The following is a 26,197-nucleotide window of genomic DNA, read 5'->3' on the forward strand; positions in this document are numbered from 1 at the left end:
CATAATTATGTTGTGCTACGTGCACTATTTACTCTGTAACCCTTGGAAAGTCAGAGGTTTTAAACTTTCATGTCTCTAAAAAAGCCAAACATCACGTATCAATGGCTTGTCACAATGAACAAGACCTAGTTAACAGTGCTCCTTTAAGCCACTATTCACTTCCATATATGTACGCGATGTTAGACTTTTCTTACTTTCAAGAAAAGTCGAACCTCCCCTGCTTTTCAAGTGCTTCAGCCAACAATTCCATATGACCAAACTCTGAAACCTGAGAATAACGCCCAACTTACACGTCGATAGCCACCAGATTAAGCATAATTATGTTCCGCTAACGTACACTATGTCAGCTGTAACCGTGACAAGTCGGGGATTTTAAACTTCCATGGCCTCTTTAAAAGTCAAACATCGCGTATATATGCACGATTATTCTGATTCCAACCAATATATTGTTAAAAGATTGTCAAAAGAGACAGCCTTTTAAAAAGTTTCCAAACAATGATCCAGCATCCGATCTTCATAAAAGAGATAACGTCCTTTGAACTGGCGCCCTTTCAGCATCTCTGGTATCCAGATAATGTCGTCTGCCCACATTTCTTCGTAAGGAATTCCATCCAGCTGGAACCAAAGCGGTATGGCTTCCTCTGTTTCAGCCGGGATACCCTCAAAATCATGAGCAATATACGTGTGGACGTGGATGGAATAACCATCGGTAAACTGGAATAAACTTTCACCACAGAACTTCGGGTTGACTGGGATAATACACAGTTCTTCCTGAACCTCACGGATAGCACACTCCAGCATGGTTTCACTCGGCTCAAGGCGCCCTCCAGGACCATTTATTTTCCCGGCACCAAGTCCACGCTTCTTCCTAATCAACATAATCTGCGCATCTTTAATAATAAAAGTCAGCGTAGCAATATCTTTTCCCCGCCAAGAATTCCAGTCAATGTCCCGCAATGATTGCATTAATACTGTCCTGCCTGAATTAGCATCAGTTTGGAGGGGTTAACATATAGCCGCTTTACGCTTCGCTACAGCAGTTCCTGCAGTCCTAGTTGCCTCCTCATATAGAAGCCACCAAAATATCAAACTATCAATCACCGACTTGATAGCCGAGCCTAATTCCGTCACCCGATATTCAACTCACGGTGGCACTTCCGTATAAATCGTTCGAAGACCAGGTCCATCTTCTTCAAGGCTTCTCATTGAAGTGTAAGCATTCTCTGCATAATCCTAGGCATACGTCTTTTCCACTCACTGCACCGCAGACAGCCAGACTCAAGCAGCGTGTAGAGGAACACTACTTTCCACTTGCTACCAATAATTTCCTTAGCCACTGCAACCTAACATAACTTACCACATGCCAGATATTCTTTTTCACCATGCTAACCTGAACCACCAACTTATCAAGGTCATCACACAATAATATAAAATTGGTACTTGAATACAACTCTATATTTTACCTATCATTCCTGTACTTTCTTACTATTTTGTCCTGATATCAATACACTGAGCACTAGACTACTGATGTATGTCGTATATGGTCTGAACAAACGCAATGTTCGACTTTTTTAGAGCCACTGAAAGTTTAAAATACCTGACTTACCAAAGGTTACAGCGCAAATAGTGCACGTAACACAACATAATCATGGTGTGGTGCCATGGCTACACGCCCAATTCATTAGTGCTCATGATTACGAAAGCGTGAGCATTCCTTATGGAAGTTCCAATAAGTCCACAATCTCTACTTGAACCCAGTGGGCGTCACTTCAACACAGCTTCTGACCATTGCAAATTCCACTCCCTTATTACCACTATTCATCAACCAGCTTCAGGAACCTTGCTGCCATTGGGCAAGTTCGCGCAGCCATGTAACCAAGCCTTGATACCATTGCTTTCAAATCAAAGCGCCGGTTGAACTAATAGCAATATTCAGCTAGGTATCTTGGCAGATACTTCGGGTTAATAGTATAGTAACTGCCTTTCAGAGAATTTTTGACGTTCCAGATCAGGGTGTTGATCAACATAAACAATTTATTAGCAATGGATTCGTGACCACCACCTGTCACCACTACTGTATGTCGGTATCCGGCGTCAGCTATTACTGTGAATCAAGGCCATCACTAACAACACAGCAGGTATGATCACCGAGATGCTTTAGCGCCCAGAGTTCCAGCTCCTTTTCCCGGAAACTAGTGACCATACTGAAACGCATATACACCTGGTAGTTTTCCTCGTTGGGTTGCACGGCGGCAACAAATGGATGTTTGTTTTCAGAACCTCTTCCACGTTGGCCTCCATGTTTTTCACCACCCCAGTAGGAATCATCCATCTGAACATGTCCCTACAGAGGACGGCTGTCATAACGTTCTTTCATCACATGCATAAGCTTGTGCATCAAGCGTCAAGCAACATGATAAGAGATTCCCAGCTGTCTCGAGAGCTCTATGGCCGATATGCCATTCTTGGTCTGAGTCATTAAAAACATGCCTAGAAACCCAGGGGTAAAGGGCAGTTTGCTAGCTTCCAGCATGGTGCCCCTAGTCAATGATATCTGGTGACGGCAACGATTGCACTGGTAGAGCTCACTGGTTTTAGAATGCAATACTGCCGACAGCAACACCGAGGACATTCAAACCCATTCGGCCACCAGCATTTGAAAAACTAGGCACGGCACTGTTGTTCCTAACCATATTGCTGCAAGAACTACACAAGACTCATGCCTCTCTGAAACTGAATTTTGTCCTTGGCCATGATGTACCTTCTACTTCTAGGGAAAATGGTGCCGTAAGTTTAGACGAGAATGGTGCTTAGCTATGATGGCAATCAGGTTACACTTTACCTAGGCTAGATCCATACAGTCATTGATCAAAGGGCGGCAAGCTCCCTCAATGACTACACTGCAATCGAATGGCCAACATCCAGCCCTTGTCATAGCAGAGCATGGGACGATTTTTTTGAAACTCGTATGCAGACTTATCCATGGCCTACAGTTTTGTCATACCTCTCTTGCTCGCACTTTGCCAGATTCCATAGGCCACCTGGTCAAACTCTCCCCTGAGTATCTTCAGAGGCCGTTCTCCCACCCAGCTTTCAATAACCTCATCCCCCTTGTAGGGTAAGTAGTGCTAGGATTTCACAGATATTCAAATACATGTATAAAGTCCATAATGATGGTTGCCTTAACTACCTTATTTTTCATAATCCCAGCAATCAGTTTCCGCTGATGATAGTGCCCATCAATAACAATGACCCACTGCCGTTTCTGCTCCTCATCTCGCCTGAGCGTTTCCTCGAAAGCTTCTTCTATCACGGTTTAAGCCTCTCTTTCTACACTGTCCCACACTCTCTTATTCTTGGCGAGATAACGGAATGTAGCAACGTTGTCACTCTTCCGATCCATATCTATGACCGATGCAGCCGTTCGAGGATTGGGTTTGACCGTATAAACGGTGGTTACCTGTGCCATTCTGTTTGCAATCTTTCTTCTCTCCCATACTGAGCCTGGCTTGCAGCTTATGCTGACTCTTTTGCGCGTTCTTCCGTGTTGCTTTCCTCAACCTTTCCAGGCACATCACCAAGCCATTACCGTAAAAACTTAGGATCTGCAGATCTTCTGTTTGCTCAATAACAATCTTGCGCTGTTCGTAAACAAACTCAAAGTCTTGAGACATATCCGATACCAGTTGCACGGTCTGTCATTTGCCAACCATACTGGGCAACTCTCACGATGTGTTTAATCGTTCGATCATAAGAGAGCTCCATCATATCTCTTACAATTTTTCCCTCATGCCATCAGAGTACTTGTTAGTATTGAGGTTTAACTGAGCATGCAGCCAAAACACGCTTGATTGCTCCCGCTGGCTGTAACTGCGACGCCTGACTACGACAGAACCAAACACGCTGGTCAGTTGTCTGGAGGTATTTTTTCTAACATGATTCCTTTGCTCACCGTCACTACTAGTTACCGACGATTGCTGCAGCTCATCATTGGCCTGTTTATCCAGATATCCTTGGAGGAGAAGGCGCAACACTTCGTTGCCTTCAGTCCGGATATAATTCTCTATGGTACCATGCTCTTGTTGTATAGTGGATTCAAAGTTCCTAATGATAGCGTCCAAATGATAACGAGCTGGTGAGAAGAATTAATAATAAAGGGTATTGCCGTAGGCTGCGTTCACAAATAGACAGTATTATGTAGTTATTAGTTTGACGACGTTATATCACCATAAAACCTTCTCTTTTTCGTTACCGAATATATCGCAAACCTTGATGTTTTAGCGGCTGCATTGTCGTATCAAAAAAACCACACACATAAGAGATTCCCTGCTGTCTCAGAGCTCCATGGCCGATATGCCATTCTTGGTCTGAGTCATTAAAAACATGCCAAGAAACCAAGTGGTACATGGCAATTTGCCAGCTTCCAGAATGGTACCCCTGGTCAATGATGTCTGGCGGCGACAGCCGTTGCACTGGTAAAGCTCACGTGCTTTTGTGGTGCAATACTATAGACAACAACACAGAGGACATTCAAATCCATTAGAAGAGGTTCCCTTGCTACGATGCCACATTCATTAGTTCTCCATGATTACGAAGACGAGAGCATCCCTTATGAAAGTTCCAATACGCCTTGTAAATCTCCACTTGAATCCAGTGAGCGTCGCTTCAACACAGCCTCTGCCCCTTGCAAACTCCACTTTGCCACGATTAGATCCATACGGTCATTGCTCAAATGGCGGCAAGCTCCCTCAATGACTCCACTGGCAATCGGATAGCCAGCATCCAGCGCCTTGTCATAGCAGAGCCTAGGACGGTTTTTTAAAAATAGTCTGCACACTTATCAATAGCCACACGTTTTGTCAAACCCTCTTGCTCGCACTTTGCCTAGTTTCCTTGGCCACCTTATCAGACTCTCCCATGAGTATCTTCATGGATGTTCTGCCACCCAGCTTTCAATAGTCTCATCTCCCTTGTCGTGTAAGCAATAACCGGTTTTCCACAGATATTCAAGTACATGGATAAAGTCCATGATGATGGTTGCCTTAACTACCGTCTTTTTCATAATCCAAGTAATCAGTTTCCGCTGATGAGGGTGCACATCACTAACAATGACTAACTGCCGTTTCTGCTCCGGATCTAGCCTGATCGCTGCCTCCAAAGATTCTTCTATCACGGCTTCCACCTCTCTTACTACACTGGCCCACACTCTCTTATTCTTGGCTGGAGGACGGAATTGAACAACGTTGTCGCTCTTCCGATCCATATCCATGACCGATTCTGCCGTTCGATGATTGGGTTTTACCGTATAAACTATGGCTACCTGTGCCATTCGTTTGCGATCTTTCTTCTCTCCAGAACTGAGCATAGTTTGCAACTTCTGCTGACTCTTTTGCGCGTTCTTCCTAGTTGCTTACATCAACCATTCCAAGCACATCACCAAGCCATTACCGTCAAAACTTAGGATCTGCAGGTCTTCTGTTTGCTCAATCGCAACCTTAAGTTGTTCGTAAAAAGCCTCAAAGTATTTAGTAGTATCCGCTACCAGTTGCATAGCCTATCATTTTCCAACCACACCTAGGCAACTCTAACTATGTCGTTTAACCATTAGATCATAAGAGCAATCCATAACATTACTGAAAATTTTCCCTCTCATGCCATCAGAGTACTTGTAAGTATTGAGGCTAAACTGAGCATCCAACGGCAACACGTTTGATTTCTTCCGCTGGCTGTAACTTCGACGCCTGACTACGACAGAACCAAACAAGCGGGTCAGTGGTCTGAAGATATTTTCCCTCACGTGCTTACTCTGCTCACCGGTGCTACTCGTTACCGACGATTGCTGCGGCTCATCATTTGCCTGTTTATCCAAATACACTTGGAGGAGAAGGCGCAACACTTCGTTGCCTTCAGTCATGATATAGCTCTCTATGGAGCCATGCTCTTGTTGAATAGTGGATTAAAGGTGCTAAATGATAACGCCCAAATGATCACTAGCTGGTGAGAAGAATGAATAATCTATGGTATTAGCGTAGGATACATTCACAATAGACGGTGTTATGTAGTTATTGGCTTAACGACGTTATATCACCATAAAACCGTCTGTTTTTCTTTACCGGATATATCGAAAACCATGATGTTTTAACGGCTAAATTGTCGTATTAAAAGAACCACATACAATGTAATATCGGCCTTGGAGCTCTCGAGACAGCTGTAAATCTCTTATAACGCGGCTTGGCGCTTGAAGCACAAACTTAAGCAAGTAATGAAAGAACGGGATGACAGCCGTCCTCTGCTGGGACATGTGCAGATGGATAATTCCTACTGGGGTGGTAAAAACCGTGGAAGAAGTTCTGAAAACAGACACCCATTTGTTGTCGCCGTGCAAACCAACGAGGAAAACCACAAGTTGTAAATGTGTTACAACATGGTCGGCATGTTTCCGTAAAAAGGAACTGTAACTATGGACGCAAAAGCAACTCGGTGGTCATACCCTGCTGAGTTGTCAGTGATGGCCTCGGTGCATTCACGTTAATAGCCTACGCAGGACACCAACGTACAGCAATGGTGACAGCTGGTAGTGTCACGAATCGATGGCTAATGAGCTGTTTACGTGGGTCAATGCCGTGATTGAAAACGTCAAAAATTCTCTGAAAGGCAGTTACCACATATATTAACCAGTAGCATCTGCCAAGATACCACGATGAATATTGTTATCGATGTAACCGACTCTTTAATTTGAAAGTAACGATATCAAGGCTTGTTTCATGGCTGCGCGAACTTAACCAATGCCAGCTAGGCTACTCAAGCTGGCTAAGGCACGATAGCAATCAGGATAAACTAAGCCGAACTGCACGTGATTGATTGATGTACTCGAATACAGTAAACTGGTCGTCAGTTTATCTGTTCTCGATTCCAGCAGCAGCACAAAGCTTTCCGGCCAGCTCATTTTTGCCCATGATCTGCCAGTGACGTGCCAGATCAACATCGTGTTTGCCTGATGGTTGGCACAGCTCAGCCTCAGACATGTCTAGTGTCTTATTAACCATGCCAAGCAGCAGTTTTTCAGCCAGCTCATTTTTGCCCATGACCTGCCAGTGACGTGCCAGATCGATATCGAACCTGCTTGAGGGTTTGCACAGCTCAGCCTCGGGCATATCTGGTGTCTTATTCATCATAGCCAGCAGCAGCTTTTCGGCCAGATCATTTTTGCCCATGCGCTGCCAGTGACGTGCCAGATCGAGATCGCACTTGCCAGATGGGGTGCACAGCTCGGCTTCGGGCATGTCTGGTGTCATATCCCCCATAGCCAGCAGTAACTTTTCGGCCAGATTATTTTTGTCCATGGCCTGCCAGAGTCTGACCAGTGCCAGATCTACATATTTCTTTCCGGAGGGTTGGCACAGCGCGGCCTCAGACATGTCTGGTATCCTACTTATCATGCCAAGCAGCAGTTTTTCAGACCGCGTATATTTGCCCATGACCTGCCAGTGACGTGCCAAATCGAGATCGTACTTACCGTATGGTTTGCACAGCACGGCCTCTGGCATGTCTGATGTCCTATTCATCATGCCCAGCAGCAGCTTTTCGGCCATATCATTTTTGCCCACGGTCTGCCAGTGACGTGCCAAATCTAGATCGTACTTGCCGAATGGTGTGCACAGATCTGCCTCTGGCATGTTTGATGTCCTATGCATCATGCCCAGCAGCAGCTTTTCGGCCATATCATTTTTGCCCATGATCAGCATGAGTTTTACCAGTGCCATATCAAGATCGTGCCTATCGGATGGTTTGCACAGCTCGGCCTCAGACATGAATGGGTTCTTATGCATCATGGCCAGCAGCAGCTTTTCGGACTGAATATTTTTATTCATGCCCTGCCAGAGTCTGACCAGTGCCAGATCTATCTCGTACCGGCCGCATGGTTTGCACAGCTCGACCTCAGGCATATCTGGAGTCCTATCCATCATAGCCAGCAACATCTTTTCGGACAGATTATTTTTGTGCATGCCCTGCCAGAGTCTTATAAGTGCCAAATCGTGATCATACCTGCCGGAGGGTTTGCTCAGCTCGGCCTCTGGCATATCTGGTGTCTTATTCATCATAGCCAGCAGCAGCTTTTCGGCCAGATCATTTTTGCCCATGATCTGCCAGTGACGTGCCAAATCGAGATCGCGCTTGCCGGATGGGGTGCACAGCACGGCATCGGGCATGTCTGGGGTCCTATTTATCCTAGCCAACAGCAACTTTTCGGCCAGATCATGCCTGCACATGCCCTGCCAGATTCTGGCTAAAGTAGTATCAAGATAGTCTTCGCCTGAAGATATTGTTGGATCATCCGGGTGGCCTCTGAAAGACAATACAATTTCCTCTGCCTCCTTTAATTTAAGCTGATCGTTTTGACTATTTAGAGATCTAGCCAACCCAACTACAACATTTACCTGCATGTTTTTATCCATATTGTCAAAACCACTTCCATTTCCATATAGTTGTCTGAACTCCATTTCGGCCTGAGCAGGAAATTTTCTAATAGAACTATATGCTTTGGATATTATCTGATCCAATGTAATCAATTCGTCATTAGGAGCAATTTGTCTTGAGTCACTATGCAATTGGCCTCGGTCTTGAGTATCAACACTCTGGGTAGAAACAGGGTTAGGGATTGATTGGTTAGAGTCATAGCAGAGAGGAACAACTGAACTATTTGCAAATGCATCTTGCTCTACTGACAGATGTGGTGATTCACAGTTACTCAGCGTTGGAACTTGGTACTGGTTGTAGTAATAAACTGGTGAACCATACGTTGGTTGTTGTTGGTAATGAGCGACGCCATGTCCAGCCAATAAGTTTTGCCCTAGAGGAACAGCTTGTGGTGGAGAATAATCCGCCGTTAGAACTTGGGGCTGGTTGTAGTAATAAACTGGTGAACCGTACGTTGGTTGTTGTTGGTAATGAGCGACGCCATGTCCAGCCAATAAGTTTTGCCCTAGAGGAACAGCTTGTGGTGGAGAGTAATCCACCATTGCAACTTGGGACTGGTTGTAGTAATAAACTGGTGAACCGTACGTTGGTTGTTGTTGGTAATGAGCGACGCCATGTCCATCCAATAAGTTTTGCCCTAGAGGAACAGCTTGTGGTGGAGAGTAATCCGCCGTTGCAACTTGGGACTGGTTGTAGTAATTACCTGGTGAACCATACGTTGGTTGTTGTTGGTAACGAGCGACGCCATGTCCAGCGAATAAGTTTTGCCCTAGAGGAACAGCTTGTGGTGGAGAATAATCCGCCATTAGAACTTGGGACTGGCTGTAGTAATAAACTGGTGAACCGTACGTTGGTTGTTGTTGGTAATGAGCGCCGCCATGTCCAGCCAATAAGTTTTGCCCTAGAGGAACAGCTTGTGGTGGAGAGTAATCCACCATTGCAACCTGGGACTGATTACACAAATAATCTTGTGCAACATACGCTGGTTGTGGTTGGGAAGTAGTGACACTATGCCCAGCGAACAAGGGTTGCCCTGAAGGAACAGCATGCGGTGGATAGTGACCTACCGATGGACTCAAGGGGAAATAACCTAGGCCACTGGCAGGACTTTGATATCTGTTAACAGCGTTGTATGGGGTAAACATAGAATGATTGATACTCTAACTCATAATTGTAAGATACATAGATATATTGATGTTGTGGTATCTCTGGGGAAGCTATCGCAATAGATATTCCTGTCCCTATTCAGACTAGGTCTTACAACACCACATTGATAGATTAAAAAGTAAAATAAAAGTTCAGTTATTATGATCAGGCATTAGATCAGTATATCCTTAACAACCATGAAAAGATGCAGTTAACCAGCCACTTACATATAAATCAGTATTTCCCAATCCTCAAATGAGCCTGAAAATAGCGTAATCCAGTGATCTTAGGCCTTACGTGCAAAAATGGTTTTAAATAACATGGGTACGATGGTGAAAGACGGTGGAGCCACAGCCACTTAACGTGCGTTCAACAAGATAATCCCTTGAGCTACATAGGCTTCAGCCTTTTTGTACATATTCATGTTACCGAAAAAGAGTGATCTGAGTACTGTATTGTCTGGCAAATGCTCTAAAGGAGCCTTTGGGCACTTTTCAAAAAACATTCCTATGCCTCAAGCCATTAAAATCCAAGGTCTGTAGCCCAAATTGCAGCGTATAACTCACGTCACTTAGCTAGCGTGAGTTCACCGCTCAGAAAGCCATTGGGACACCTTCTGTTAGTACTGTAACATCAATATGTGGCTTTCTGGATTGCCGTGCATAGGAAATCAATCCTGCCATCAAGTTTACAGCAAAGTTACATGGTGAACGATGTCAAGTATGTTCGATATGCGAAATATTACTCAACTGATCATTTACGCTTTCTATTACTGCCACTTCCACAACATCACTTTATATCAGAGGCCTTCAGCTCTTTTGGCTTCATAGTGTTCCTGACTTCCGTTACTAGGTTCAGGCCTTTCTCTTCAACCAAGCTACCAACTTCTCAGCAACATAGCTCTTATCTCCATAAATCCAGTCAATTAACTCTTTGATGAAATCTGGTACTGATTTACGGTTATAGTTGTTAGCCGTTGTCAGGCAAAATGATAGAGTTTCTCCAATATGGGTAATGATAAAGTGTAACTTAAAACCAAATTTCAAACCTGTAGACGTTTTCCCCAGTTTAGCCTCTTCACTGAGGACCTTATGGCTGTTGATCCTATGATTGTCACAAACAACGATGGGCGTAGAATCAATGAATGACAGGCCAGTTGGTTGCCACACGCACTGAGACTTTAGATAAACCGTAAGTGGCATCAAAGCCTGTTTCATGAATTCTACAAAGCACTTGTAGGATACCATGTTCTAGTAATAGTCTGATTTATGTTGTGTGATCAGTAGCTGGTAATAGTGCTTGAAATTGCAAAAGACACTCTGATGAAAATAAACGATGTTGGTAATTATTTCACTGAAGATAGCTTGGATATCACTGGAGGATTTTTTGAATTACAGATTAGTTATCTATGCCATTGTGATTCACAATGTTATGCAGAAATCATACACATCACAGAATACACTGACAATGGACACGAGAGCATCCAGTTAGTTATCTATAGTTTGGTATCCGAAAGATAGATAAGTGGCTGTGGCTCACTGTCTTTCACTATCGAACTAACGTTTGTTAAATTCCGTCCTCCAGCTAAGAATAGGAGAGTGTGGCCCAGTGTAGAAAAAGAGGTGGAAGCCGTGATAGAAGAAACGTGCGAGGAAACCTCAGGCGAGACCAAGAGCCGAAACAGCAATAGGTTATTGTTATTGATTGGCACCCTCATCAGCGGAAACTGATTACCGTGATTATGAAAAAGAAGAGAGTTAAGACAACCATAATAATAGACTTTATCCATATACTTAAATATCTGTGGAAAAACGGTCACTGCTTACACGACAAAAGCGATGAGGCTATTGAAAGCTGGGCGGCAGAACGGTCCATGAGGATACTCAGGAGAGAGTCTGACTAGGTGCCACGGGGAATCCGGCAAAGTACGAGCAAGAAAGGTCTGACAAAACTGGAGACCATTGATAAGTGTGCAGACTATCTTCAAAAACCCGTCCCATGCTCTGCTATGACAAGGCGCTGGATGCTGGCTATCCTATTCAGGAGGGAGTCATTTAGAGAGCTTGACGCCATGTACTCAATGACAGTATGGATCACCGTGGCAAAACGTAGTGTGCAAGGGCATAGGCTGTGTTGAAGATACACCCACTGGATTCAAGTGGAGATTGGCAAGCTTATTGAAACTACCATAAGGAATGCTCTCGCCTTCGTAATCATGAAGAACTAATGAAATGTGGCGTCGTAGCAAGGGAAACCACACCCAATCGATAACAATATTCAGCAAGGTATCTTGGCAGATGCTTCTGGTTAATATCATGGTAACTGCCTTTCAGAAAATTTTTGCCGTTCCAGATCATGGTGTTGACCCACGTAAACAACTTATTAGCCATAGATTCGTGACCACCACCTGTCACCACTGCTGTATGTTGGTGTCCGGCGGCGGCTCTTCCTGTTAATGCACCGAGGCCATCGCTGACGACACCGCAGGTATGATCAACAAATGCTTTTGCTCCCAGAGTTCCAGCTCCTTTTCCTAGAAACTGGTAACCATGCCAACACACATATACAACATGTGGGTTTCCTCACTGATTTGCACAGCGGCAACAAAGATATGTTTGTTTTCAGAACCTCTTCTCAGTTTGCCTCCATGTTTTTCACACCCCAGTAGGAATCATCCATCTGCATATGACCCTGCATGGGACGGCTATCATCGCATTCTTTAATTACCTGAATAAGATTGTGCTCCCAGCACCAAGCAGCATTATAAAAAGAGATTCACAGCTGTCCCGAGAGCTCCAAGGCCGATATGTAATTCTTGGTCTGAGTCATTAAAAACATCCCTAGAAACCAAGTGGTAAAGGGCAGTTTGCTAGCTTCCAGCATAGTGCCACTGGTCAATGATGTCTGGTGGAGGCAGCGGTTGCCCTAGTAGAACTAACGGGGTTTTATGGTGCAGTAGTCTAGGCAACGTCTTATCAAAAGAGCCACACCCAAACCAATTCGGCCACCACATTTGAAAAACTGGTCCCGTCATTGTTGTTCATGTCCATATTACTGAAAGAACTCCACAAGGCTCATGCCTTTCTGAAACTTAATTTTGCTCTTGACCATGACCACCCCCTACTTCGAGGAAAACCTAGGTCGGAAGTTTAGACGAGCAGGAGGCCCAAGTTCAATGGTAATCAGGAAAACTTAAGCCAGAGCAGCTTTAGCCTTTTCAACCAGCTTGCTAAAAATCGCCTTGTCGTGAACGGCCAGATCGGCCAGAACCTTACGGTCAACTTCAATAACCGCTTTCTTCATACCAGCTATTAAACGGCTGTAAGACAGGCCATTCATACGAGCACCAGCATTGATACGAGCAATCCACAGAGCACGGAACTGACGCTTACGCTGACGACGGTCGCGATAAGCATACTGGCCAGCTTTGGTCACGGCCTGCTTGGCTACCCGGAATACACGTGACCTTGCACCATAGTAACCTTTAGCCTGTTTCAGAACTTTTTTGTGCCGCCGGCGCGCAATAACGCCACGTTTTACACGTGCCATGAGTTTATCTCTCCGAAAAAATGATCAAAAAAGCGATTAGTCGCGCAGCATACGCTTAACGAGACCAGTATCAGCAGGAGATACCAGAAAGGTACCACGCAGCTGACGCTTACGCTTGGTGGTCATCTTGGTCAAGATGTGACTCTTGAAAGCACCTTTACGCTTATAACCGGAAGCAGTTTTCTTGAAACGCTTCGCAGCTCCACTGTTGGTTTTCATCTTTGGCATGCAAAACACCCGCATTCGCGATCTCAAGACAATCCAAAGGACTGGCTAGAGTAGTGATAGTTTAAAACACAGTAATTCACGAAAAAACCGGCCACCACCATGAACTTCATTCAGGCAGTTACCGGCCTCTGAAAAACGAATTACTTCTTCTTTTTAGGGGCAATCACCATGATCAATTGACGGCCTTCCATTTTTGGATACTGTTCAACGGTTCCGAGCCCTTCTAGGTCTTGCTCAACCCGCTTCATCAGTTCCATGCCCAGCTCCTGGTGAGCCATCTCACGACCACGAAAACGAAGAGAAACCTTCGCTTTATTGCCCTCAGTCAGGAAACGTGTCAGGTTGCGCAGTTTTACCTGATAATCCCCTTCTTCAGTACTAGGGCGAAATTTAATTTCTTTCACTTGGATCAAAGTCTGTTTTTTCTTAGCTGCTGCTTTCTGCTTTTTACTTTCGTACTGGTGCTTACCGAAATCCAAGATCTTACAGACAGGAGGTTCACTGGTTGCGTTAATTTCAACCAAGTCCAGCCCAGCTTCCTGGGCCATACTCAAAGCGTCAGCTATATCTACAACCCCGACTTGTTCCCCGTCGGCGGTAATAAGGCGGACTTCTTTTGCACGAATATTTTCATTAATAGGAGCCTTTACTGGGCGACGATCACGGAAGCTGTTGCGTCTGATGGTTGTATCTCCTGTATAAGCAACATAGTACGTCCGGCCCTTTTGTTATAAAAAACATCAAAATCAAAGGTCGGAACCATTTTCCAAGCAGGCAAGTCAAGCAGCACGGCCACGCTTGAGAACGTCTGAATCAAGACGCTCTTTAAACTCTTCAATGGACATTACGCCCAGATCTTTACCGGTACGAGTGCGAACCGCAACGGTGTTATTTTCCATTTCCTTATCGCCGACCACCAGCAAATAAGGTACCTTCATTAAGGTGTGCACGCGGATTTTAAAACCGATCTTCTCATTTCTCAAGTCCGCTTTTACCCTGAGACCTTGTTCAGACAGATTTTTCCCAAGTTTTCTGGCATAATCTGCCTGTCTATCAGTGATATTGAGGATAGCCACCTGCGTTGGAGCCAACCAAACCGGCATTGCACCTTCATAATGCTCAATCAGAATACCGATAAAACGCTCGAATGATCCCAAAATCGCACGGTGGAGCATAACTGGTGTTTTACGTCCACCATGTTCATCCACATATTCAGCTCCGAGGCAACCTGGCATGGAGAAATCCACCTGAATCGTACCACATTGCCACACCCGACCAATGCAGTCTTTCAGGGAAAACTCTATTTTAGGTCCGTAGAAAGCGCCTTCACTAGGCAACTCCTCCCATGGAAGCTCCTTGCCATCCAATGCTTCTGCCAATGCCTTTTCAGCTTTATTCCATATTTCATCGGAGCCCACGCGCTTCTCAGGACGAGTTGATAGCTGATAAATCAGGCTGCTACGATCAAACCAAAAATCATCGTACACACTATGAAGGAAGTCGATGAAGGCACAAACTTCAGATTGAATCTGGTCTTCTGTGGCAAAAATGTGGGCATCATCTTGGACAAAACCACGTACACGCATCAGCCCATGAAGGGATCCAGAAGGCTCATTTCTGTGACAAGAGCCAAACTCAGCCAATCTCAATGGCAAATCACGGTAGCTCTTTAGTCCTTGATTAAAAACCTGCACGTGGCAAGGACAGTTCATGGGCTTGATCGCCATGTCCTTGTTTTCGGAACTGGTGGTAAACATGCCGTCAGCGTATTTATCCCAGTGCCCGGACTTTTCCCACAGACTGCGATCCACCAGCAGAGGTGTTTTGATCTCTTCATAACCAGCCAAGCGCTGCTTGTGGCGCATGTACTGTTCCAGCTCCTGATAGATCGCCCAGCCATTGGGATGCCAGAACACCATCCCTGGTGCTTCTTCCTGCATATGGAACAAGTCAAGCTTCTTGGCCAGTTTACGGTGATCACGCTTCTCAGCTTCTTCCAGACGGAGCAGATACGCCTTCATGGCTTTCTTATCTTCCCAAGCGGTACCATAGACACGTGTCAGCATTTCATTATTTTGATCACCACGCCAGTATGCACCAGCGACCCGCATTAATTTGAATGCTTTAAGCTTGCCAGTAGACGGAACGTGCGGGCCTCGGCAGAGGTCCATCCATTCGCCCTGACGATACACAGAAATCTCTTCGCTAAGTGGCAGATCATTTATTATCTCAACTTTGTATTCTTCACCCATTGCCTTGAAAGCACTTATAGCTTCGTCCCGGCTCATCACGACACGCTCAATGGCAAGGTCATGCTTTGCCAGCTCTTCCATACGTTTTTCAATTTTGGACAGATCGTCCATATTAAAAGCACGCTCATAGGAAAAGTCATAATAGAAGCCATTATCAATCACTGGGCCAATGGTTACTTGGGCACTAGGAAACAGATCCTGCACAGCCATGGCCAGAAGATGAGCTGTGGAGTGTCGAATAACGTCCACGCCTTCTTCATCACGGGTGGTAATAATGGAAAGATCAGAATCTTCACTGATTTTGGCACTGGCATCCACCAGTTGACCATTCACTCGACCGGCAAGCGTTGCTTTAGCGAGCCCAAGACCAATGTCCTGGGCGACTTCCATTACAGATACTGCATCAGCAAACTCACGTTTGCTGCCATCGGGCAGCGTAATAACAGGCATGAACGATTCCTTACATACGAGATGTTCTACTTTTTTAGAGACATGAAAGTTTAAAGTCCCTGACTTACCACTGGTTACAGCACAAATAGTGTTCGTTAGCGCAATATAATTATGCCAAATATGCCAGCTATCAACGTGTAAGTTAGCAGTTATTCTCGGTTTTCCAGAGTTTGGTCGTATTGGCTGAAGCCCTTGAAAATCATGGAATGTTCGCCTTTTATGGGCAGTAAGAAAAGTCGAACATCGCGGTTACATTGTTTCTACTATTTCAATGGCAACCAGTACTGAAGGCTGCTTGTTCTATAGCTATTGCCAACCAATACGCAGGACTGAGAACCGAAAACCAGTAGCAATCCATACCATGGATTGCATGAATTTTCTCACCTTTCGCTTAGGAACTTTTCGTTTAAAAACTATCGATTCGTAAAACAGATGGAGAAAATGGCAGGTTTAACTTCGTATAATCGTAGTGATGACACCACAATGTCAATATCAGTATGACATTTCCACAGTTATAATATACCTCAGATATTCTAAGCATAGTTATCCCAATAATGCTTATGGGAAGCAAACCATTCTGTTTTAACCCTTACTAACTCAATATCATATTGATCACAGTCCACATCATGCTCAGCATCTTTTTCAATCATTCCTGGATGAAAAACACTGGCCACTTGCGGTCCAAATTCAGTTTTTATTCGCAACCCAAGGGCTTCAGCATATACCATCAAATCACTTTTCAAGTCTGAGTAGTCGAAGACTTCCAACGAATTTGACCACACAGAAGAAAAAGCCTCAACTTCATCTAAACAGAACAATAACCTATCTCGATACCTGTCAAGCCATCTATTAACATCAAACCACTCTGGTACTTGGTTACCTGAACGAAGAACACCATTCCCAAGATAATTTTTAACGTATTTATTAAACCTTGACTCAAGCTCATGGGGCTTTACCTCAGCCTCCAAAATGGCTTTTGCCTTAATGTCCAGCTTGGCCTGATTCTTCCGTTGCTTTTTCCTTGCGTTTTTACTCTTTCCTGTTCCTAAGACGTTTTGTCCTGAGGGTGCTATTACTTCTATTCTCAGCTTTCCGCCCACACCTCTTTCTTTAAAGGAATCACACGATGCTCTCACGAAAGAGTCAGGCAGGGCATGGCCGAATGTTATTGGCACATCAGGCCTGTCCAATTCAACAATATCTTCATTTTGATTATTATAATCACAAGCACCATCTTCAATATCGATCTGAACAGTAAACGCATAGCTTCCTGTTACGCTCCTATCGACAAAACAGGGAATATTCATAGACTTATTTGAAGGGTAAAACACTGCATAATCTTTACCACTGCGTATTAACACAGGCAAATTTATAACTTCAGCCAACAATATGGCAGGATGATCATTAGCATTACTGGAAGGGCTCCACAATGATAAACCATCCCCAATGCGCTTATGCTCATATAATTTTGCTAAAAAAACTTTTAGCTTGTCATAAGTGCATATTTTCCCAATTTGAGGTCGAATTAAACTAGGGATTAAATCCAATGGAATTTCATTACAAGACTGCTCAACTGAAGCAAGATCAACGCGACTTTCGGTTGTTAATGAGTTCTCGCTAGCTACGCCAGTTTCGATTGTTTCAGAAGCACCTTCAGCATTACAAGCAGCCATACTCACTTCACCATCACCTTTAGAGACTTCCAAACAGTCCGCCACTTGCTGTGGTATCACTACTCTGGATAAAACACGTTCACCTTCGCCTATTTCATGCACGCCTCCATATTCAAAACATATTTCTTCTCTGCTCAATTGCATAGCCTGTAGATAACCAGTATTTGCCTTTCGTGGCTCATATAAATCAGTATCAGGTGGCTGTAAAGCAACCTCCAAACTATCAGCACCAGCGGTAACCATCGACACCGACTTTAACTGAACAACCGCATCACTTCTATTATCCGTTAAAGGAACAGATACAGCTGAGCCAATTCCCGACCGATTCATTCTAATTCTTTCTTCAGTAGAAAAATCTGAAAGCATTTCAGGCTGAACTCTCAACCCACAGCCAACAGCTTCAACTGAATACAAATGTTCTCTGGAATATATAGCCTCTTGAGTACTGTCTAGTTTGATAGATGGCAGGTTAGACTTAGGATCCATGACTGATACAGAAAAGCCATGAGCTTCTTCAGCCAAAATATGCTGTGCACGAGCACAAACCTCCCAAGACCCCAATGCTCTTAGAGATAAGCACGCTTTTGCAATTTGATCACTTTTCAATTTAAGAGTGCTAGATGCTTCCTTGAGACGCCAAGCTTTTTCTCTCCCATGGGTCGTTACTTTACCAAGTTTTATGAGAACCCTCCCTCTAAGCTTATAGAGCATACCCAAACTTTTACAATCTTCAGCAACCTGTTCTCCCATTCTTACCAGCTCAGCACACTGATCGTGTAACTCAACCATTTTATCTGCGACGTCATGTAATAATTCATCTTCACCTGAGCATCTAGTATTAAGCTGACTAACTATTGAATGTAGATGGTTCAAATCTTCACTCACAACCTCTGACTCACGAGCGTACACTTGCACTGCTTCAAGAAACATGGAGTCCAGCTCAAGTGTATCAGGTAACTTACCCTGAACAATAATCTCTTTATAACATTCTACCGCTGGCAAATATCTCTCACTATATGAGATAGACTTAACCACTTTGTCGCGAAGCATATCTGCTAAAGCATATTGAGCCAGTGCAAAATCGATATCCTCTCCAACAGCCAGCAATGTTTCAAGACGTTCTTCCACATAATGAAATGGCACCTTAGCTAAATAAAGGTTAATAGCTGCACATATATCAGTATGAAGTGTGAACTCTTCTTTATTTTCATTCACAACATTTTGAGGAACATTATCTAATGGCATTTTCTCAGCAATTTCTTTTTTAGTACACTCTTTCCTCCTAATGGATTTTCTCTGACGTTTCAGCCTTGTTTCTATTTCATTTTTTTTTACAAGATCATCATCATGAATCAAAGCAATAATGTTATCATTAAGCTTTTTCCCTTCGGCCTCAATATTCTCTCTTACCCCTTTGATCACCAGACTCATACACCTAATCAACTCAACTAAGTTATAATGTAACTCATCTGGCATTATTTGAAACCCGGATTGGTCAAACTCATTAGCCTTTATACAGAGATCATGCAGAACTTTTAGTAGTTTTTCATATTTAGAAACTATGAATAAATCTTTCGATGGATTACCTGATCCATGGCGAGAAAAGAGATCAATCAAATAAGTATGATAAAGAACCAGTAAAAAAATATCTCCTTTATCAACAGCGCCTGAAGGAAGAATTGAGGTCATTCTCTGGATGCATAAATCAGCCTTATCAAACTCCCGTAGCAGACAATACCCAATAATTGTATAAAACAATCTTCGAGAATTATTTCTTGCATACATAGCACTATCAAACTGCTTGAGATCAAAAGAATCAAACCAGCAAATTAAAACATCACGCTTTGCTGTTAACAACCCTGTAAGATCGACATCCCACTGGTTTTTACATGAAAACTTCAGCAGATCACACACCACTTTCATATTGATATTGCCACAATGATCTAATTCATTAGCTAGCAACCTATAACTATCCAAGTGAGTTTCTTGTAGCTGTTCAAAAGCACAAATCACTTGGTAATGTATCCTCAATAAATCAAGATTCCCCAATATCCACGTGCCATAGCAAACAGGAGCGAAGTCTGGCCTCATTAAATCATCTCTGGCATGCATCACTTCAGAGAAAGCAGAGTTAGCATCCATCTGCTTACGTAAAAATACGATCAAAGCCACAGATAACTTCATCCCATGCCAATAGCTTTGATTCAATATTTCTTTGCCACCAGTTTCTTTAACAGCAGCTACCTCATCCTTGAACACTTCCTCCATCTGATACCTTTCAAAAACTTTAAGTAGAATCTTATCTGTTACAGCACGGGCCTTAATTGAAGGAAAACTCTTAATTAGAAGATGCTCATACTCGCTAATTAACCTCTGTAGACTTTTAAACCGCTGAAAAGCTTCTGGTGGATCAACGTGATAGGTAAGGCCAATACACCTTACAGATGCACTCTCAAACAGCTGGTTATTTTCCTTTACAAGGTTTGCAATCTCAACATATAGAGTATTCAAGGCATCAGCATTTCTACTCATCTCTTCTTCAGGCTGTAAATACTTACTACAAGAGGCCAATACCTCAGGCTTAAAGAGTTGCCTTGCTTGCCTCTTGTCAATAACAACTGCTGGCGCAGCCGTTGGAATAGCCCCTAGGCCAGCACCTTTATTCCCAGCAATTACAGTTACAGACTCTGCTAGGAATGAAACGGATCTGTGACATGAAGCAAATGCAAGCTTGCTTTTATCAATCTTCTGCTCTGCAAAATGCAGAGTAATCGTATCAGGTAACGAGCTTTCCTTCTGATAAGAAGGTAGTGACTTACCAACCAAACTATCCATTTCTTATTCCTTTACAGCCTGTAAAATACCATAAAAGTAAATCTGTTTTATCATAAGTCTTTACAATTATAAAAACATTTAATAAGTGCTAGTACTATGATCTTAAAAAGCTGTAAGTGTTCCCCAATAAATTAAAAATTATCCTGATTACCACCGTGCCTAATCCAGTTTAAGGAGCTTTGCTACCATGGAGCAAGTTCGCGCAGTCATGTAATCAAGCCTTAATACCATTGCTTTCACATCACAGCGTTGGTTGAATTGATAACAATATTCAGCAAGGTATTTTGGCAAATGCTTCTGGTTAAAATTGTGGTAACTGCCTTTCAGACAGAGAATTTTTGACGTCCCCGATCATAGTGTTGACTCACGTAAACATCTCGTTAGCCATCGATGCGTGACCACCACCTGTCACCACTGCTGTATATTAGTATCTGGCGTAGGCGATTCTTGGGAATACACCGAGGCCATCACTAACAACACAGCAGGTATAATCACCGCGATGCTTTTGCGCTCAGAGATACAGTTCCTTTTCCCAGAAACTGGTGACCATGCTGAAATGCATATACAACGGTGGCTTTCCTCGTTTGGTTGCACGGCGGCAACAAATGGGTGTTTGTTTTCAGAACCTCTTCCCCGTTTGCCTCCATGTTTGTCACCACCCCAGTAGGAATCATCCATCTGCACATGACCACGCAGGGGACGGCTGTCATCCCGTTCTTTCTTTACCTGCATAAGCTTGTGCTTCAAGCGCTAGTCAGCATTATAAGAGATCCCCAGCTATCTTGAGAGCTCTAAGCCCGAGATGCCATGAGTATGGTTCCCTTGCTACGACGCCACATTCCTTAGTTCTCCATGATTACGAAGGCGATAGCATTCCTTATGGAAGTTCTAATGCGCCTGACAATCTACACTTTAATCCAGTGAGCGTAGTTCCGACACAACCTCTGCCCGTTGCAAACTCCACTTTGCCACGGTTAGATCTATACGGTCATGGATCAAATGGCGGCAAGCTACCTCAATTACTCCGCTGGTAATCTGATAGCCAGCATCCAACGCCTTGTCATAGCAGAGCCTAGGACGTTTTTTTGAAGATAGTCTGCACACTTATCAATGACCTCCAGTTTTGGAGGCCCTCTCTTGCTCGCACTTTGCCGGATTCCCCTGGCCTCCTTGTCAGACTCTACCCTGAGTATCTTCAGGGACCGTTCTGTCACCCAGCTTTCTATAGCCTCATACCTCTTGTCTTGTAAGCAGTGACCAGCTTTTCACAAATATTCATGTACATGGATAAAGTCTATGATTGTGGTTGCTTAACTCCCTCTTTTTCATAATCACGGTGATCAGTTTCCGCTGATGAGAGTGCCCATCAATAACAATGACCAACTACCGTTTCTGCTCCGGATCTCGCCTGAGCGCTTCCTCGAAAGCTTCTTCTATCACGGCTTCCACCTATCTTTCTACACTGCCCGCACTCTCTTATTTCTGGCTGAAGGACGGAATTTAACCACGTTGTGCTCTTCCGCTCCATATCCATGACCGATTCTACCGTTCGAGGATTAGGTGTTACCTTATAAACAGTACTACCTTTGCCATTCATTTCCGATCTTCCTTCTACCCAAGACTGAGCCTAGTGTGCAGCTTCTGCTGACTATTTTGCACGTTCTTCCTAGTTGCTTCCCTCAACCATTTCCCCCGCATCACTAGGTCATTACCGTCAAAACTGAAGATCTGCAGGTCTTATGTTTGCTCAATCACAACCTGCGCTTTTCGTAAAAAGCCTCAAAGTCTCGAGCCGTATCCACTACCAGTTGCATAGCCTTTCGCGTTCTACTCCGTACTTGGGCAACTCTCACGATGTAGTTTAATCGTTCGATCATAAGAGCGATCCATCACATCGCTGACAATTTTTTCCTCATACCATCAGAGTACTCGTCAGTATTGAGGTTTAACTGAACATCCAACGGAAACACGCTTGATTGCTTCCGCTGCCTGTAACTGCATCGCATGGCTACGGCAGAACCAAACAAGCTGGTCAGTTGTCGAGAGGTATTTTTCCTGACGCGATTTCTCTGCTCAACGTTGATACCAGTTACCGACTATTGCTTCAGCCCATCATTGACCTGCTTATCCAGATACCCTTAGAGGAGAAGGCGCAATACTTCATTGCCTTCAGTCTGGATACAGCTCTTATGGTGCCATGCTCTTGTTGAAAAGTGTATTAAGGTGTTGAATGATAACGTCCAAATGATCACGAGCTGGTTAGAAGAATGAATAATAGATGGTATTGGCGCAGGATGCGTTCACAAAAGCCGTGGTTATGTAGTTATTGGCTAGACAACGTATATCACCATAAAACCGTCTCTTTTTCGTTACCTGATATATCGAAAACCATGATATTTTAGCTGCTGCATTATCATATCAAAATAGCCGCACCCAACTGATTACGGGATTATGAAAAAGAAGGGAGTTAAGGCAACCATCATCATGGACTTTATCCATGTACTTGAGTATCTGTGGAAAGCCAGTCACTGCTTAACGACAATGGGTATGAGGCTATTGAAAGCTGGGTAGCAGAACAGTCCATGAAGATACTCAGGAGAAGTCTGACAAAGTGGCCCTATGGATCAGGCGAAGTGCGAGCAAGATAGGTCTGACAAACTGGAGGCCATTGATAAGTGTGCCACACTATCTTCAAAAAAACCGTCCCAAGCTCTGCTACGACAAGGCGCTTGGTGCTGGCTATACGATTACCAGTGGAGTCATTGAGTAAGCTTTCCGCCATTTGATCAATGACCGTATGGATCTAACCTAGGCAAAGCAGAGTTTGCAAGGGCCAGAGGCTGTGTTGAAACTACACTCACTGAATTCAAGCGGAGATTGGCAGGCTGTATTGGAACTTCCATAAGTCATGCTATAGCCTTCGCAATCATGGAAAACTAATGACTATGAATGTGGCGTCGCAGCAAGAGGACCACTCCTAGGGACATTCAGGCAAATCATGATACAGCAATTCCAGTACCAGATTCAGAGTCTGGACCACATTGGTTTGGTTGCCGCAACATGCTTAGAGCTAGAGATAGCTGAATATATTGATGCATGCATTACCAATAACTCTGATGCGCTAGATGTCACTATCGGACAGGCAGTTGTAGCAATGATTATTAATGGCCTTGGTTTTACCGGTCAAACGGTGCATATATTTTAGAATTTTTCGAAAACAAGCCTGTTGATCAACTGATTTTAGAAAGCATTCAGTCAGAACATTTAACCGATAAGATTCTTGGACTGGCTCTTGATGACTTGTATGACGCTGGCATCAACGAGTTGTATCTGAACCTTGCCATCAATATCGTCAATCATCTGAAATTGCCCTACAGGGTATTGAATCTGTACGGCACCAACCTGCATGTGAATGGTGATTACAACAGCGATGAAAACCCAGATAACGTGACCTGTATCTATATTTGCCAAGGCTGTAGCCGTGATCACAGTCCTGACTTGAATCAGGTGGTCTTACAGTTAATGACATAGAATCATGCTGGTATTACTCTATTCATGACTCCATGCAGCGGCAATATAAACTACACAACATGCTTTAATTAGCCCATTAAAAAACACGTGGCCTGCTTCAAATAGGCCTTTAATAAGTGCTATCTGGTAGCATATGTGACACTGTTTGGTGTCGAAATCCTTCAGTCTATCGATCAGCAAAAACAACTGTTTATCTTGCTGGTTCCACTCAATATCAAAGATGGAAGGGAGTTGTGGTAGGCTCTTTTGATACGACAATGCAGCTGCTAAAACATCATGGTTTCTATATATCCAGTAACGAAAAAGAGACGGTTTTATGGTGATATAACGTAGACAAACCAATAACTCCATAGCACCGTCTATTGTGAACTCATCTTACGACAATACCCTAGATTATTAATTCTTCTCCCCAGTGAGAGATCATTTGGACGCTACCATTCAGCACCTTGAATCCACTATCAAACAAAAACATGGCATCATAAAGAGCTATATTCTGGCTGAAGGCCACTGCGTGTGGCACCTTCTCCTCCAAGGGGATCTGGATAAACAGGACAATAATGAGCCGCAGCAATCGTAGGTAACGGGTAGCCCCGGGGACAGAGGAATCATGTCAAAAAATACCTCCAGACAACTAACCAGCTTGTTGGGTTCTGTCGAATCAAGCGTCGCAGTTACAGCCAGATAAAGCAATCCAGCATGTTTCCACTGGTACTCAGTTAAACCTAAATACTGACCAGTACTCTGGAGGCATGAGGGAAAAATTGTCAGCGATGTGACGGATCTCTCTTATTATCGAACGATTAAACGGCACCGTGAAAGTTTCCACAGTACGGTTGGAACACGACAGGCCATGCAACGGTAACAGATACGGTTCAAAACTTTTAGGCTTTTTACGAACAGCACAAGGTTGTGATTGAGCAAACAGAAGACATGCAGATCCTCAGTTTTTACGGTAAGGGCCTAGTGATGCGTTAGGAATAGTTGAGGGAAGCAACCAAGAAGAACACGCAAAAGAGTCAGCAAAAGCTGCCAACCAAGCTCACTTCTGGAGAGAAGAAAGATCTCACAGGAATGACACAGGTAGCCACCGCTTATACAGTAAAACCCAATCCTCGGGCGGCAGAATCGGTCATGGATATGGATCGGAAGAGCGACAACGTTGTAAAATTACATCCTCCAGCCAAGAATAAGGGAGTGTAGGTTAGTGTAGAAAGAGAGGCGTAAGCCGTTATAGAAGAAGCTTTCGAGGAAGCACTCAGGTGAGATCAGGAGCGGAAACGGCAGTGGGTCATTGTTATCGACGGGCACCATCACCAGCGTAACCTGATTACTTGGATAAATGTGAGTTCGATGGTGAAAGACATGAGAGCCACAGCCACTTAGCTATCTTCCTGATACTAAACCATATGATGACGTAGTGGAGGCTTATGTATCTATTGTTAGTATATCCTGTTATGTGTATGATTTCTGCATAACATTTAAATCACAATGGCATAGACAATTCATCTGTCATTAAAAAAAGCCTCCAGTGATATTTAAACTATCGCTCAGTGAAATAATAACATCATCATTTATTTCCATCATAGTGCCTTTCGCAATGCCAAGCACTATTACCAGCTACTGAACACACAACATAAATCAGACTATTCCCCGAACTTGGTATCCTACAATCGCTGTGTAGAACTCATGAAACAAGCTTTGATACCACTGACGGTTTATATCAAGTCTCAGTGCATGTGGCAACCAACGGGCCTGTCATTTATTGATTCGATGCCCATCGTTGTCTGTAACAACCATAGGATCAACAGCCATAAGGTCTTCAGTGAAGAGGCTAGACGGGGGAAAACGCCTACAGATTGGAAGTTTGGTTTTAAGTTAACGTGAGTTAGACGCTTAAATTTTGGCTACAGCCCTTGGATGTTAAGAGCTTGAGGCCTAGTGATACTTTTTGAACAGTGCTCAATGGTCCCTTCGTAGCCTTTGCCAGCCAATACAGCACTCAAACCACTATTCCTGATTACCACTGTTAATCAGTCAGCTTAAGGAGCCTTACTG

At 43.9% G+C, this 26,197-nt stretch overlaps 2 protein-coding genes across 2 annotated transcripts; both read right to left on the reverse strand.

The window, feature by feature from the left end:
• Positions 1-477: 477 nt before the first annotated feature.
• On the reverse strand, positions 478-801 carry LOC311328470 (oxidized purine nucleoside triphosphate hydrolase-like; the record flags this gene model as incomplete). The annotated part of the gene is made up of 1 exon (XM_084462436.1): positions 478-801. The coding sequence occupies one exon, from the start codon at positions 799-801 to the stop codon at positions 478-480; it is 324 nt and encodes a 107-aa protein (XP_084318562.1).
• Positions 802-12,816: 12,015 nt separating this feature from the next.
• On the reverse strand, positions 12,817-13,416 carry LOC311328471 (large ribosomal subunit protein bL20-like; the record flags this gene model as incomplete). Its single annotated transcript, XM_084462437.1, has 2 exons — positions 12,817-13,070; positions 13,269-13,416. The coding sequence occupies 2 exons, from the start codon at positions 13,414-13,416 to the stop codon at positions 12,817-12,819; spliced, it is 402 nt and encodes a 133-aa protein (XP_084318563.1).
• Positions 13,417-26,197: the final 12,781 nt, after the last annotated feature.

Source organism: Borostomias antarcticus (genome assembly GCF_949987555.1).
Source record: "Borostomias antarcticus genome assembly, contig: scaffold_63, whole genome shotgun sequence".
Taxonomy (NCBI): Eukaryota; Metazoa; Chordata; class Actinopteri; order Stomiiformes; family Stomiidae; genus Borostomias; species Borostomias antarcticus.